General features: G+C 46.9%; 1 protein-coding gene across 2 annotated transcripts; it reads right to left on the reverse strand.

Annotated features, from left to right (window-relative positions):
- Positions 1–4,317: 4,317 nt before the first annotated feature.
- On the reverse strand, positions 4,318–12,913 carry CKB (creatine kinase B). 2 transcript variants are annotated; one of them, XM_008629778.2, is made up of 7 exons: positions 12,701–12,913; positions 11,429–11,583; positions 10,396–10,528; positions 9,336–9,507; positions 7,763–7,886; positions 6,856–7,045; positions 4,318–6,280 (listed from the first exon to the last, which is right to left on the reverse strand). In XM_008629778.2, the coding sequence occupies exons 1-7, from the start codon at positions 12,891–12,893 to the stop codon at positions 6,102–6,104; spliced, it is 1,146 nt and encodes a 381-aa protein (XP_008628000.1). In that variant the 5' UTR covers positions 12,894–12,913; the 3' UTR covers positions 4,318–6,101. The 2 variants fall into 2 exon arrangements, with proteins under 2 accessions (XP_008628000.1, XP_008628002.1); XM_008629780.2 differs by lacking the exon at positions 12,701–12,913 and adding an exon at positions 12,064–12,656 and having other exon boundaries at positions 5,914–6,280.
- Positions 12,914–13,151: the final 238 nt, after the last annotated feature.

Raw genomic sequence — 13,151 nt, forward strand, 5'->3', positions numbered from 1 at the left:
ATGCTCAGTGACATTTTCCCTTAAAATAATGGCTTATTTAAAAAAAAAAAGAAAAAAAGGCCAGCCATGACTCTTCCATGGAGAGGAGCTGAAACTCTGGGGCCATGAGTCTCCCATCCATCGCAATCCTCTTCTCATGCATATTCCCACAAGTATTTCTGGAGCCATCTCTCCCCAGACAAGTTCCAGCTTGGAGGCTGTTACAGCAACGATCCAAGACGATGCTATCCTGATGTCCTCTGCTGAACACAGCCCACTCACTCATGGAGCACAGTGGTTCCATAGCCCTCCTGTGTTCATTCCCACTGGAGGCCTCTCCTGTCCTGCCCATCTGGACATCTTCAGTCACTGGCTCCAACACGTCCTCTGGATCGGCACTGCCAGCACGGGATGGCTGTGCCGGTAATCACAGGCACTCTGTGCCCGGCAGCTCAGGAACGCCGGCAGCCCAGGCAGGGATTAGTGATGATTCAGGGGATTTCACCACAGTCTGGAGGGAGACTGGCCAGTTTCTATGGGCAAACCACAAGGACTCAGTGAAACACCAGCCTCCCTGCCCAAAATGACTTCACCAATCGTGCCCCAAAGCCACCTCGTTTGCATCTCACTGCCTCCAGCCTGTCCCTGGCCAGCTGGGACAGCAAAGCAGGAGAAGTCACCTCTGTGTCGAAGACAGTGCCCAACCTCCATCAGCTCCCATGGGCAGAGCTGGCACTAGAGTTGAACCTTCCATTGGTTTTCCCTCCAGCTTCGCTGCAGTTTGGATGTGCAGCAGCATTTGAACTGCAAACAGACACTATTTACACCCCAGCAAAGCTCTCCTTGGTGTATGTGCTCACTGTTCTGCTGGACCAGGCATGGGGTTTCAGGTGAGTTAATTCAGTAATTTTTCAGTCTCACGCTTTCCCAAGTCCAGGAAAGCTTTGCTGCGCTCGAGTGCTACCATCAAACACCATCACAGTAAGTCACTGCAAAAATAAAAGCTGACACTTCCAAGGTCTTCCAGGTTATTCTCAGTTTCACTCTCGGGTCATCAATAATGGATGTGGAAAAAGCAACCAGACTGCAGTCCTCAGCCAAACCTCACACCCACCTGCACGAAACACAGGGAAAAGCTGAGGTCTTTGCAAAGATTTGGAGTTGCATGCGTTCTATAAATTAAACTTCAATTTTGGTTTTATTCTGAAATTGCATTGAAGAAAGCTCAGGGTTGCCCATTCTTGTATATTTTTAGCTGAACTTTTCACATTCATTAAAACTTCAACGTTAACATTTTTCTACACATTTTCCTGGGTGTTGAGCATGAGGCATTTTGCCCTTTTGAAACTTTAATTCATATATATATATATGTATATGTATATATATATATATATATATAAACAGTTTCTCAGATTCTTACTCACTAGCTGGAGGAGAAAAACAAAAATCTTTGGTAGGTTTGGATGCATCTGAGTTTATTTTTACCCTGTCTGATACTGCAGACTTTCCCAATCGTCAATCCCAGGCTGAGCTCACACTGCCAATTTAATCACTAGACCCACGCTGTGGGTGTAGCAGGTACTACTTCTCACCTGGCACATTCAGCCTGGCTCTGTGCAACATTTGGACAAAAAAAAAATCTAGATGGTGTTTCAAAAGCTGGGGGAAGCCCAGTGTTTCAGTACTGACACCTCAGGCAGCCATCGCCACTGGCCAGCGGCTCGTGGCCAGTGAGGTCATGGGGGACTGGGAGTCCAGGGCAAGTGGCCTGTGCGTCAAACTGGCCAGGGACTGCAGCTGGTCAGGGGCTTGTGTGATTTCTGTGTGAGAAAATAAATCCTAACATGTTATAACCAGGGGAGGAGGGTCAAGCAATGCAAGAGGCCAGTTGTGATTAGCTTCTCATCTCTTGCTGTGGGGTGCTCTCCATTGCTGGGCTGGGCTCCCCCTCCACTGTGGACAAATAAAACCCAACAAAGCCCCATGATGGTGGGGAAGTGCCCTGTCCCACTGGTGGAGAGCTGGAGAAAATGTCACCCAGGCTATTTCCAGCTTTGTAACTATGTTTTTTTAGGAGGTGGGAAGGCAGACTAGCCAGAGGAATGCGGAGCAGCCAAAGGAGCCTGCTGGCCGGCTGCTTCCCCAGGGAAAAAGCAAAGCAAACAGGAGATGAAAAGCCTGTGATGCCATCTCCATCCTCAGAAGAGTGCCCTGCCTACCACACTACCACATTTTCTGTGTGTGGGTGGGTGGGTGGAGAAAAGAATAAAGATCACTCAAAGTCTTCTGCTCAAGTTATTCCATGTTGTGTAAAAATATGGTAATGCTCATCTGAGGACAGGCTGGAGCCTAAACCCTCCCAGGTTTAGGAAACATTAGGCAATAGCACCTTCCTTTTCCTTCTTGGCCTAGCAATGGATGCTGAGCAAAATGGAAAGCTGAAGAAAGCACTGCCCTGCCCTAAGCTGTGGTTGGAGCTGAGCAAGAATCCTCTGCAGAGAGCAGGACTCGAGCAGGAGCCTCCTGTGCCCCAGGCATCCAGCAGGTAAAACCACCTTGCTCCATCCCCTGTTTTTGTGAAAGAGGAGGCACACGGTTTGGCCACCTCATCCCAGGAAGCAGGAGCCTCCCTGCAGCACCTGGAGCTGCTTGGGAAGCAGTCATTCTGTCCCCTCGCCTGGCCAGAGGCACAAGGGAGCGTGTGGGGAGCTTGACCACTTCGCTGAGGGCTGGGAGCCTCCCAAGCCAGGGCTGAGAGCCCAGGGCGGGTGCCATGGTGCTGAGTCCACAAGAGGGTGAGACACCATGAATCATTTTCCAGTAGATAGCACAGAAGTGGGATAAGGAGCATTTATGGGCAGTCTGCTGCCTGTGAGTGTAACACGAGAGGCAAATGGTTTCCCAAGCAGCTTCATTTCTTGAGCAAGGACCCTGGGGTGCCAGCAGGCAGCGTGCTGCCTGTGCCACGCGTGTCCAGAGGCAAGGCTTGGCACCACACCAACCAGGGCTGGGCAGCTGCTCCCTGAGGGGAAACAGAAAGTCAGGAGGAAAAGATAATGACAAACAAAAATTTCCCTTTAAAACATTGTAAAAGTGGTGCATGTCTCACAGCACCCCAGGAACAGCATGCCAGCCTGTAGGAGCAGGGGTAGTGAAAGAGGACAACACAAGGGGCTGCCTCGCAGCAGCAGGATAGCAGCAACCACCCCTGTTCCCCCATCTGTGGGGGAGAAAATCTCAGCTGAAATGTCACAGCAAAGCCCAGAGGTGGCCCAAAGGGCTCCTGGCCCCTCTCCTCCCCCTGCCCACACCTCCAGCACTGGTGGGACCATGGAGGAGTCCCCACTCCAGGCCTGGTGAGGAACACTGCCATCACTGTGGGGTGTGATGAGAGCAGGAGCCACATGGCTCCTTTCCAAAAACTACTGGACACAGGTGGCTAATGGCAGGTTCCCTGGATAAAGCACAGCACTGACCCATAACCTCCCTCTCCTCCCCTGGGTTTAAGGCCAAGCACCCTGGTCCCGAAGCAGCCTGCCAGCACCTGGCACCATTTTGGATGCCCAGGGCACGAGCACATGGCTGCTCCATAGAATCCAGGATGGGCACCCAGGGCACAATGGTGAGTAATGCCAAAAACTAAACCAAAGCTTTAAGGTGAAGGAGGAGGAGGTTTAATTTTTCTCTTGTATCAGAGGTTTTTAGCACATCCCACCTGGGGACGTGCTAAAAACCTTGGTCATGTGTTGGGGTCCCTCCCCTGCCGTGTAGCCCTGGGAGAGGGGCCCTGAGGGCACAGACACGGGGCTTCCCTGTCCCTGCTCAGCCTCGTTCCCATTGGTTGGTTTGTGTTCCCTGCGCGGGCAGAAGGACCCTTGGTCCCGTGACTGGAACAGTTCCTGGGCAGAGCTCCGGCCATGCGGCTGGAGAAATAAACATCTCTGAAACAGCTAGCAAGAATCTGTCTATCCATATATATTTCCTTTCCACGGGACTCCTGGTTTGATATATGCATGTTGCAGTATCCCCACTGCAACAGTCATGGTGTCCAGCCTTTGCCAGGACACATTCTTTCTTTGGAATATTTGCAATCACTTTGTACAAAAGCACAGTTGCGTGGCAGCAACAGGAGGGAACACAGCAAAGGTAGTGGAAAAGAAAACCAATTAAAAACAAATATTTTCTAGTCGGATGCAGGCACTAAAGACTGGCTTGCTGCTTTGAGCACAACTGTTTAGCCAGCTACAGGTGCTGCCTCAGACTGTGGGGACTCAGGGGCTGAAAGCAGACACATATAACAGCTCTGGTGGGTTAAGAACATAGGAGAAACAAGATGCATAGAGAGAGAAATGTTTTTATTAGTCCAGCTGATATAGCTAGAAAAAAATAGACAAGTTTTCAGGCAACTCCTTCCATTAGGTAATTGCTGTGAGCGCAGTAACAACGCTGTGTTGAGGAGAGGCACCACTAAATGAACACTCTCTGATTACAAGAAGCAAAACCAGCTATTTGCCAAGCATCTGTGAATAGTGACACGAAGCACAGACAGCATGGGGGATCTAAAGAATATACAGAACCAACCAGTTGTCTCTTGCACCATTTTCCCTTCCCTGCTCTCACAAGCTTCATACAGAAAACTCCTGTGCTGATTAACTCAAATACAGGAACACCCAGCACAGAACAAAACTCTTACATGTGATCTCCTCTCCCCCACCCAGTTAACTTTGAAACACATAGAAAGCCGTATTAAAAGAAAAAAAAAGAAATCTTATCTGAGATGTTCACTCAGCCTTTTCTCACAAAAATTAAATTAGCTTACCCCAGCTGGAATCATCTCTTCAGCTAAGTGACAGCCTGCAATCACAGCCTTTACAAAAGAAAGCTTCAGTAATCTACGCAAACCTATATAAAGCTGCACGCCACAGAGCTCTGCATCAACCTCTCATCATCTTCCCTCCATCAAAGCTGGGCTTTAGCAGTGCTTAGAGCTGTTGAACAGGTGCATCTGCATGAGCTGCAAAGGCTGTTCATTCCAAGGGTCTGATGGTCCCAGTTACCAATACTTGTGGAAAATGCTGCTCTTTATGTTAATAATGTGATGCTTCCATACAGCAAGCACACATGTACAGCCATTCTGGAGAACAGACCTACTTGATGCAATCTTGAGCTCACACCCAGAGAACTACCTGAGCTTGCAAGCCAGGCCCAATTTGGAAAAAAAACTGTTTGTCATGTTTTAATTGACTATACTGTTCATTTTTAGGTTCATGGGGCAACTGGTACATGGGCCAAGAGTCAGCTGACTAAAGCTAATTAGCTGCTATTTTCCTGTAAGTGGCAGCTTCCAGCCCCTACCTCTGCCCTGGCTGAGCTGAAATCACTTAAGAAACAAGCATGAGCTGAGAGAATCTAGGTTTCACCTCCCCCCTTTACCCTCAAAAGGGCAACTGGTTGTTCACACCAGCTCTCTGCACCACCCTAGCTTGAAGACAACTCCCCACAAACCAGCTCAGGGTCAGCGGTACCATGGGCTGTAGTCTGACTGCAGAGCCTTGCCCTGCAGCACCAGAGGGCCCATCTGAGAGGAGCCAGCCCTGTCGTTGTCCCCAGCCCCCCTTACAGGAGCCAGCCTGGCTTGCAGTACTCAGGATAATGACAGTTTACAGTTGGCATGAGCAGATGCACAAGTCAAAGCCTTGGAGGTAGGGCATGTTTGCAGTGATTCATGTTTAACACTAGTTCTCAAATGTACAGCAACTACAATCAAGTTAAAAGGTTCAACTTCTGAAACTGCTTTAACAACATTTCAATGCAGCTGGTCTGCAGCAACACATCCAGGAAGATGTGCTTGCAGACAAAACCAGACCACCTAGCATAACTATGAAAACCAAGCCACTTAAATCTCAAAGACATTCAGTTAACATATCTAAGACATCTCAGGCCAAACAATAGTTTATTTCATTTTCAGCAACATCTCAACCATCAAAAAAATAAACTCTAACACAGATGGATGGAAGACTTCTCTACAGTGTAACTAAGTGGGCTCTGACCCCAAGGGTTTGAATTGGAGTGACATTTTTATTATTCATCCAATAAGTTAGGAAGCATGAGAATAAAGTGCTTTATTTCTGAGCTGGCATGAGGTCATCAATGGACTGGCCTTTTTCAAGGCGTTTCTCCATTTCAATGAGAAGCTTCACACCATCCACCACCATCTGCACCAGCTCCACCTCAGAGAAACCAAGACGATCAGCATTGGAGACATCAAACACTCCTCCCACAGCAGCTGTGTCCACACCACCTGCAGCAAGAGATTCAGTTACAACATTGACCTCAGCTAGAGCAGGTGAGTCTGCCTTTCTTCCCTCACCTAGCTTAAGGCAAGGACACAGCAGGATCATTCTCTACAAGCTGCCACTGGTGCCTCCTCCTACACGCAGGAGGATGAAGCCATGTGTGACTGCCAACATGAACCACAGAACATGCCACTAGGCCAGCTCTTTATTCTTCTGACCCATGAGCAATCTAACCTGAGGTCACAAGTACCTGCTGGAGCCATCTCCCAACCATAGGTTAAACCAGGATTCCCATCCTTACTTAGAACAGGAACAGCTGCCACCAGGTCCACCTTATCTGGTGCTCAGAATGACACACAGGACACTAACTAGATCACCAGACATAGAACATATAAAGCACTGGCATCTTCAACTCCTTCAATATACAATTAGAAAACTTTTCTCTCCTTTACAAAGGCACCTTCTTGGATGGTGTGACAGGCACTGACAGCGCCAACCAAGAGATGGCTCTGGCCCTAACCAGGCTTTTGCTGGTGTCTTAGGGCAGACTGACTCAGCCATCAGTGTAACCAACTCTCACCTGTGCCTCGTTTCTGCAGCCGAAGCCTCTTGAGGACTTCTCCAAATTTCTCATGTTTCCCAAGGTGTGGGATCTTGATGTGCACACCAGCACGGAGCCCTGTTCCAAGGTTGGATGGGCAGGTCAGGATGTAGCCCAAGTGTGGATTCCACATGAACTCATAGTTTTTGGCCTTGAAGAGACTTTCTATCTATAAATAGAAAAAATGAATGTTTAGAGTTTGTTCTCTGCCTTAAGACTGTAAGACATCCATTAGTGCTCACTTGCAGCTTTACTCACCCAGCAACAGCCACAACACTCAGAATATCTATTTCAGCCACATAAGCCCCCTCCCCTATGGAAAAAACCAGCCACCAACAAGGGGCTTTTAAGACCTTCATCTTGCTCCTAGCAGTGAGACAGGCTAAGTTTAAAAGCTATCATCATATGTCACTATGTGTTGGGAAGCTGGACTCAATACATCTCAAGCCAGCACATCTCTTAGGATCAGGAAAAGGGCTGGTAAAGCTCAAGCTCATATCACAACTAGAAGTAGAGAACAGCATCCAGCTGTTCAGCTGAGTCCAGCTTTGCCCATCCACTTTCAAGCAACTTCTCCTCCCCCCCAATGTGTCTCAAAGCTTTAGACAATCATGTAGAATGTCTTTAAAATACAGTTGAGACATTTGGATAAGGATGCCACCACATCAAGCAAACATATTCTAGATTTCACAGCCACAAGGCTTTTTTGCCACAACAGGTATTTTGGAGCCCTCACAGCTCTGGATCTCATCAGGGTGTTCCCAAAGGTCCAGGCTATGAAACACCACCACACAGGACTCCAGAGGGGGCTTGAAAATTGTGTTCTCAGATCTAACCAGAGAACCATGTGCCATTTGAACCCATGGCTCAGACAATAGTGATTTACCTTTGTTAGCCCAGTACAGAAGCGGTTAAATACTTCCTTCATGTTGCCACCTTTCTGCATGGAAATAACTCTAAGGTGGTCCTCTTCATTGATCCAAACAAGGAAGGTCTTGTTGTCATTGTGCCTAGGAGACAAAGCAATCAATATGCTGTCTTTCCCACCTCACATTTTGAAGATGGCACCGAATTGCTCATCATTGTAGTTTTTAGTTCAAGAGGATCACTCAGCTGCTTCAACAAGATTGATCTTCCTGCTTTTGCCCACACAGGACCTGAGTTAAGCTGATAGTTGCTACCTTGCTCTTTTTAAGAGGTAGTTTGAATTGGCCTTTACAGAGTGAGCAGTAACATGGCATTACCTCGTCTAACAGTATCAAAACCTAAAACCCCCTCATCTCCCTGGTTCACTTGCAACCACAGTTGACAAATTAAGGTATTTCTGCTCAGCAATTTGCAGGAAGGTGATCAGTAGACTTTGAGGGAGTCCTGTACAATAATGTTCTTAATGACACCAGGTTTAACAAGCCTTTTCAGCAGAATTTTGTCAGATTCTGTCAAACTGCACTTTGTACCTTAGTTTCACTATTAATTTTTGATCAGGGCACTTCAGAGAAGCTATATAAAAATCCTCTGAACAATGGCTCCTCTTGTCCCAGCTTGCAGCTGACAGCAAGTACTATCAGTGTTTATCATGCTGGTAATTTCTGAACTTGATTAGGATCAGAAATTAGCTAGTACCCGAGGAAAGTTATTTATGCAGACAACACTAAGACATTACACTTCAAGCCTGTAGATTAGTCATGCTCAGATGACAGCACTATCTGGTGCTGGCAATCTGCAGGTAGATGATGCAATCTTAAAGGTGACCTACAGAAACAAAGCATGCTTCCTCTGGGTTGTACTGAAACAGCTGCAGTAATAAGATCGGAGCATTCCTGTTGATAAAAACCTAGCCCTTAGCTTACAAGGGAGCAAGTTAATTATGCTGCAGAAGCTCCTGAGATGAGGAGTTTTATGTAGGTGACCTACATCTAAAACAAGCAGAATCCTTCCATTCCACACCCCTGCCTGTCACCAAGTCTCTGGGGACAAGGGGGGAAATCTCATCACTAGTACAGGTAAAGCCATACTAGTTCAACACCAAGAGTTTCTGCAAGCAGAAGTGAAAAGACTACAAGGAAGTAACTATGCATTCAGGATCAACTCTGAGCTAAGACAATGCTGTGGTTTGTACCACAAGTTACTCTCAACTCTTGTGGGAAGAGTCAACTGTAGTGGTACATCTGCTCCTTTACAGGTGATGTAGGTTCTATAAACTCATTCAGTTTTTGCTTGGTACTTCACTAACCTGTGTTGGATGGGCAGGCTCTGGTTCTGGGCTAGCCAAGCTGGCTTTCTCTTACCAGCAGAAGAACACTTGTCCAAATTCTGCTGGTTAAGCTGCAACTTCCCCCATGGAAAGTTCTCATCAGATTCAGCAATACATGCTGCTATTTTGCCCAACAGTACAAGTCACCACTGAAACTGCTAGACTTTTTTGACTTCTATGACTGCTTCCTCACACACATACTCACCAGATACCCCTGGCATCAGGCCAGTCTCGTGCCATCCCAGAGGCCAACAGCAGAGGAGAAACTGGCTTGTCAAACAAGAAGTGGTCATCAATCAGCTGCTGCTGCTCAGCATCAGTCATGTTCCTCAGAGCATAGTACTTCCCCTTGAGATCACCATCCAGACTACCCAGAGCTGAAAAAGAGAGGCTTTTTTAGAATGGGACTAAGGGTGCTAGACTTTCCCAGCACTCTGGAGACCACACACAGCAACATCTGATCTGCTGGGTCTGGTTCCTCCCTTGCTTTCATCTGTAATGGCAATGCCCTTGTGGCATTAAAGAACTTGAGGCAGTGTCAGATGATTTGTCTGCACCTTCCAGGCTTATACAAGTAGCCTTTGTTCCCTTACATGCAGTATAGAATCACTACTGCTGCTGAACTGTAAAAACGGAGACTGCTTTTCTTCCAATGAGAACAAAGGTTATGAATGTAACAAGCAGTATTATGCTAGTCAAGGACTGTTACCCTGCCCTTGAGAGGTTTTGAAACAACTACACTCTCAGTCTCTAGAACTGTACCTTGAGCACAGGGAAGCAATAGAAAAAAAACCAGCTGAGGAGTCTCACTGAAAACCAAGTCTTATTCTAGTCAGCTGCAGATTTGGAGCAGGACTATGTCTCTAAGCAAGCTACGCATTAATGAAAGTCAATTAAAAGCAGCCACAAAATACTGCACCCCATGACTCAAGACCTGTAGTTGCTACATACCTGTTACATTTCAGGTTTGAGCCCTGATGAACCAACCTCTTTCCCCACACAGACAGAAGGGCTTTTGAGAGATCAGCCGAGGTCAACTTAATGCAGTGCAACTTCCCTCTGCCATGTGCTCTTGCTCTCAACCTACAAGCTGCCAATGCTGAGGCAGCTCTCATGAAGTGAGCCTTTTCCAGGGAAAGCTCCATGTTCAGACTAAGCCTCCAGGGAGGTGGCTTTTGCCAAGTGCCTCTATTTTCAAACTGCAAAGGACACCTCTTGAGCAAAGGACAGAAGCGCTCCCCTGATGCACCCAGTTCTCACTTTACCTTCAACAGAGAGCTTCTCAATAGCCCGCCTCTCTCCTCGACTGCAGTGCGGGGGAAGACAGAATCCACGGATGCTTCTGCCAGTTCTGACACGGGAACTTAGCACATAATTGGGATCCAGGTCATCACCTCCCTACAAGATTAGGAAACCAGTGAGTACGACCCTAATACCAAGATACCTCCCCTAAACACGTGTAGCCCCCATGCATTTAAGAATGCACTTTCCACCTGAGGTATTGACTGCTTGGGCTGTAAGCCAGTGCCTCACTTCAGGACTATTTTCTTCAGCATTACATCAAGTATCTGTGTAACGACTCTTGTTTTGAGGCCAAGGCTACAGCTACTAAGCAGTCCTAGAAGACAGAGACATCACCAGAACAACAGTTTTATGTCCATTTCAGACTGTGGTCTGGGCTTCAGTTACCCCTTCAGATTTGCAATCTAGAGATATCAACATGAGGCAAAACATTCTTTAGGTGTTTACTCTTGTAAATGAAAATTATTCATTTCTGTTCTCCCAAGCCTCTTACTTTCAATATGATCTATGGATAGCAAATCAACATGGAGTTAGGAACTCCCAGAGTTTACAGTAACATTTAAAATCCATAAAGTTATTAGGAATCCTTAGTCCTAGCTGTAAAAATACTTACTCAATAGTGTGACACCATCAGTTGGTAATTAAGATCCAAAAAGTGTTGTAAGTTTCATGGTAGTCCTTTACTCCCAGGACAGTACTGTTCAGCTTGACTATTACAGCCCACAGCTTATGGAAATACACACTGAAGGTGTGTGGCACAACCCACACTGCAGCAGCACCTGAATAAAGCTCCTGCTGCACACCAGCTGCCTGGCTGTACCCAGCCACTGACATCCCACAGCAGCAAGCTCTTCAGGCTAATCGCACCAGACTCACAGCCCAAGTGTCCATGCTCAATGGAAGCGAGGGAATAGAGCCTGAGCAACCAGTTTAGGCAGCTGCCAACAACTTCACAGTCCTCAGACCAATAATCTGTAACTGATCAGAAGTTCATACCTGCAGGTTATCAGCATTCAGGTCGGTCTTGTGCTGATCACTTGGTTTGTAGCCACCATGCCTGTCTTCAATAACTGGATCAAAGAGCTCCTTGAACACTTCATAGGACTCTTCATCACCAGCCACGCATCCTACTGTCATTATGAAGGGATGGCCTGGAGTGGTAATAACGTCAGAAAAGCTAAGTTTGGGTGACATTTGGCTGTACTCCAGTGCAGCACTAACCAGGCAAGTTCTTTAGTGGCAAGACTAGTCACTTAGAAATTTGTTCTTACATGAAAACATTTGGAGAGACCCTACATTTTACATTTCATCCAGTTAGTCAAGTGCAGTGCTGTGGAAACCCATAGCTGTTGTCATTAAACCATGCTCATTTGCCAAGCTTGGTTTAGGACAAATTTACACAGCACATCTAATTTCACTAGCTAATTTAGATCACTGCATAGAACTTCATGTCTAAACAATCATGCTTTGCTGCAAGCAAGCATGCTTTGCTTTTGCTCCTTCTGCTACAGAGCTACATTTCTGTAGTCTGCTTATAAATACCACCTCCACAAGATAAGTTTTAAGTCACCATATTCAAAAGCACCAGTTACTTCAGCTGGTTCACATGGAATATTCTCAATGCAGTTTACCAGGATTATCAACCCCAGTCTGAATGACATCATCCAGGGTGAAGCCACTGGGTGTGACTCTGTCTCTCAGTTTCTTGTATAAATCCAGGGTTAGAACTTTGGCCATGTGGTTGTTGTGGGTGCTCAGGTCCGGGTACTCCTCATCAGGAGGCAGTCTCTGATTATTTAGTTGGGCCATTTTGATATTGCTAGAGTAAAAATAAATACTGTAATGTTAACATGTAAACACATCTGCTCCCCCTTTTTCATAGAAGTGCTAGAGAACATCACATAACCACAGTCTGGAATAGGAATAGACCAGAACAGCCAGGTAAACTTACTTTTCCCCCCCCCTCCCCAGCTGAGTTATAATTAGAATGCATTTGGTTTGGCTTTTTTTTTTTTCTCTTCAGATTGAAAGTATTTAGCAGAGCAGTTACATAATTGAAGTGTCTGGGAATTGTTATGTCAGATCACAGCATAGAACATAGCGTGATGGAAACATGGCTTCCTAACACAGCCATGCCTTTAGAGCAGTCTCTCAATGTTTTAGAAGATTTGTCCCTCAGTAGCTCGAGAACTTTGGGTACCATTGTCAAGAAGCACTTCCAGTCAGGAGGGAGAACAGATCATTATGCAGACCTAATGATCCCATTACCTGGGTTGTCAACCCCAGTCTGGATGCAATCATCCAGGGTAAATCCACTGGGAGTCTGTTTATCTCTCAATTTCTTGTACAGGTCCGGGGTCAGCACTTTAGCCATGTGATTGTTGTGAGCTTTCAGGTCAGGGTACTCCTCCTCAGGATTGTACTTCATCTTCAGGAGGTTGTGGCTGTTTGAGAAGGGCATGGCTGACCCTACCGCAGTCACTAGGGGAGAAAGATGGGAAGCCTATCACTGGGGGTTTGTTTGGCAGCCTCCGGACCGCCCGAGGGAACGCCAGGCACCCAGAAGGTCACCTTGGCTCACATTCCACCCGCGTCTTTCACACCTTTGCTGCTACACCACCTTCCACCTGCGCCAAGGAGGAAGATAGATGTAAAGTTCTTCACCTCCACCACCCCTGCCCCGTGCTCACCATCCCCGGCCGCAGGGGCAAAGGTTCTC

This window comes from Corvus brachyrhynchos, unplaced genomic scaffold (genome assembly GCF_000691975.1).
Source record: "Corvus brachyrhynchos isolate BGI_N302 unplaced genomic scaffold, ASM69197v1 scaffold1, whole genome shotgun sequence".
In the NCBI taxonomy this organism is placed as follows: domain Eukaryota; kingdom Metazoa; phylum Chordata; class Aves; order Passeriformes; family Corvidae; genus Corvus; species Corvus brachyrhynchos.

Bases quoted from the DNA above. Each gene is read 5' to 3' on its own strand.
- CKB (XM_008629778.2), bottom strand. From the start codon at position 12,893: ATGCCCTTCTCAAACAGCCACAACCTCCTGAAGATGAAGTACAATCCT. The intron at 10,529-11,428 runs GTATGAACTTCT...CTAATCTTGTAG, and splicing joins TGAATGCTGATAACCTGCAG to GGAGGTGATGACCTGGATCC. The intron at 7,046-7,762 runs GTAAATCACTAT...TTCTATTTATAG, and splicing joins TCTGTACTGGGCTAACAAAG to ATAGAAAGTCTCTTCAAGGC.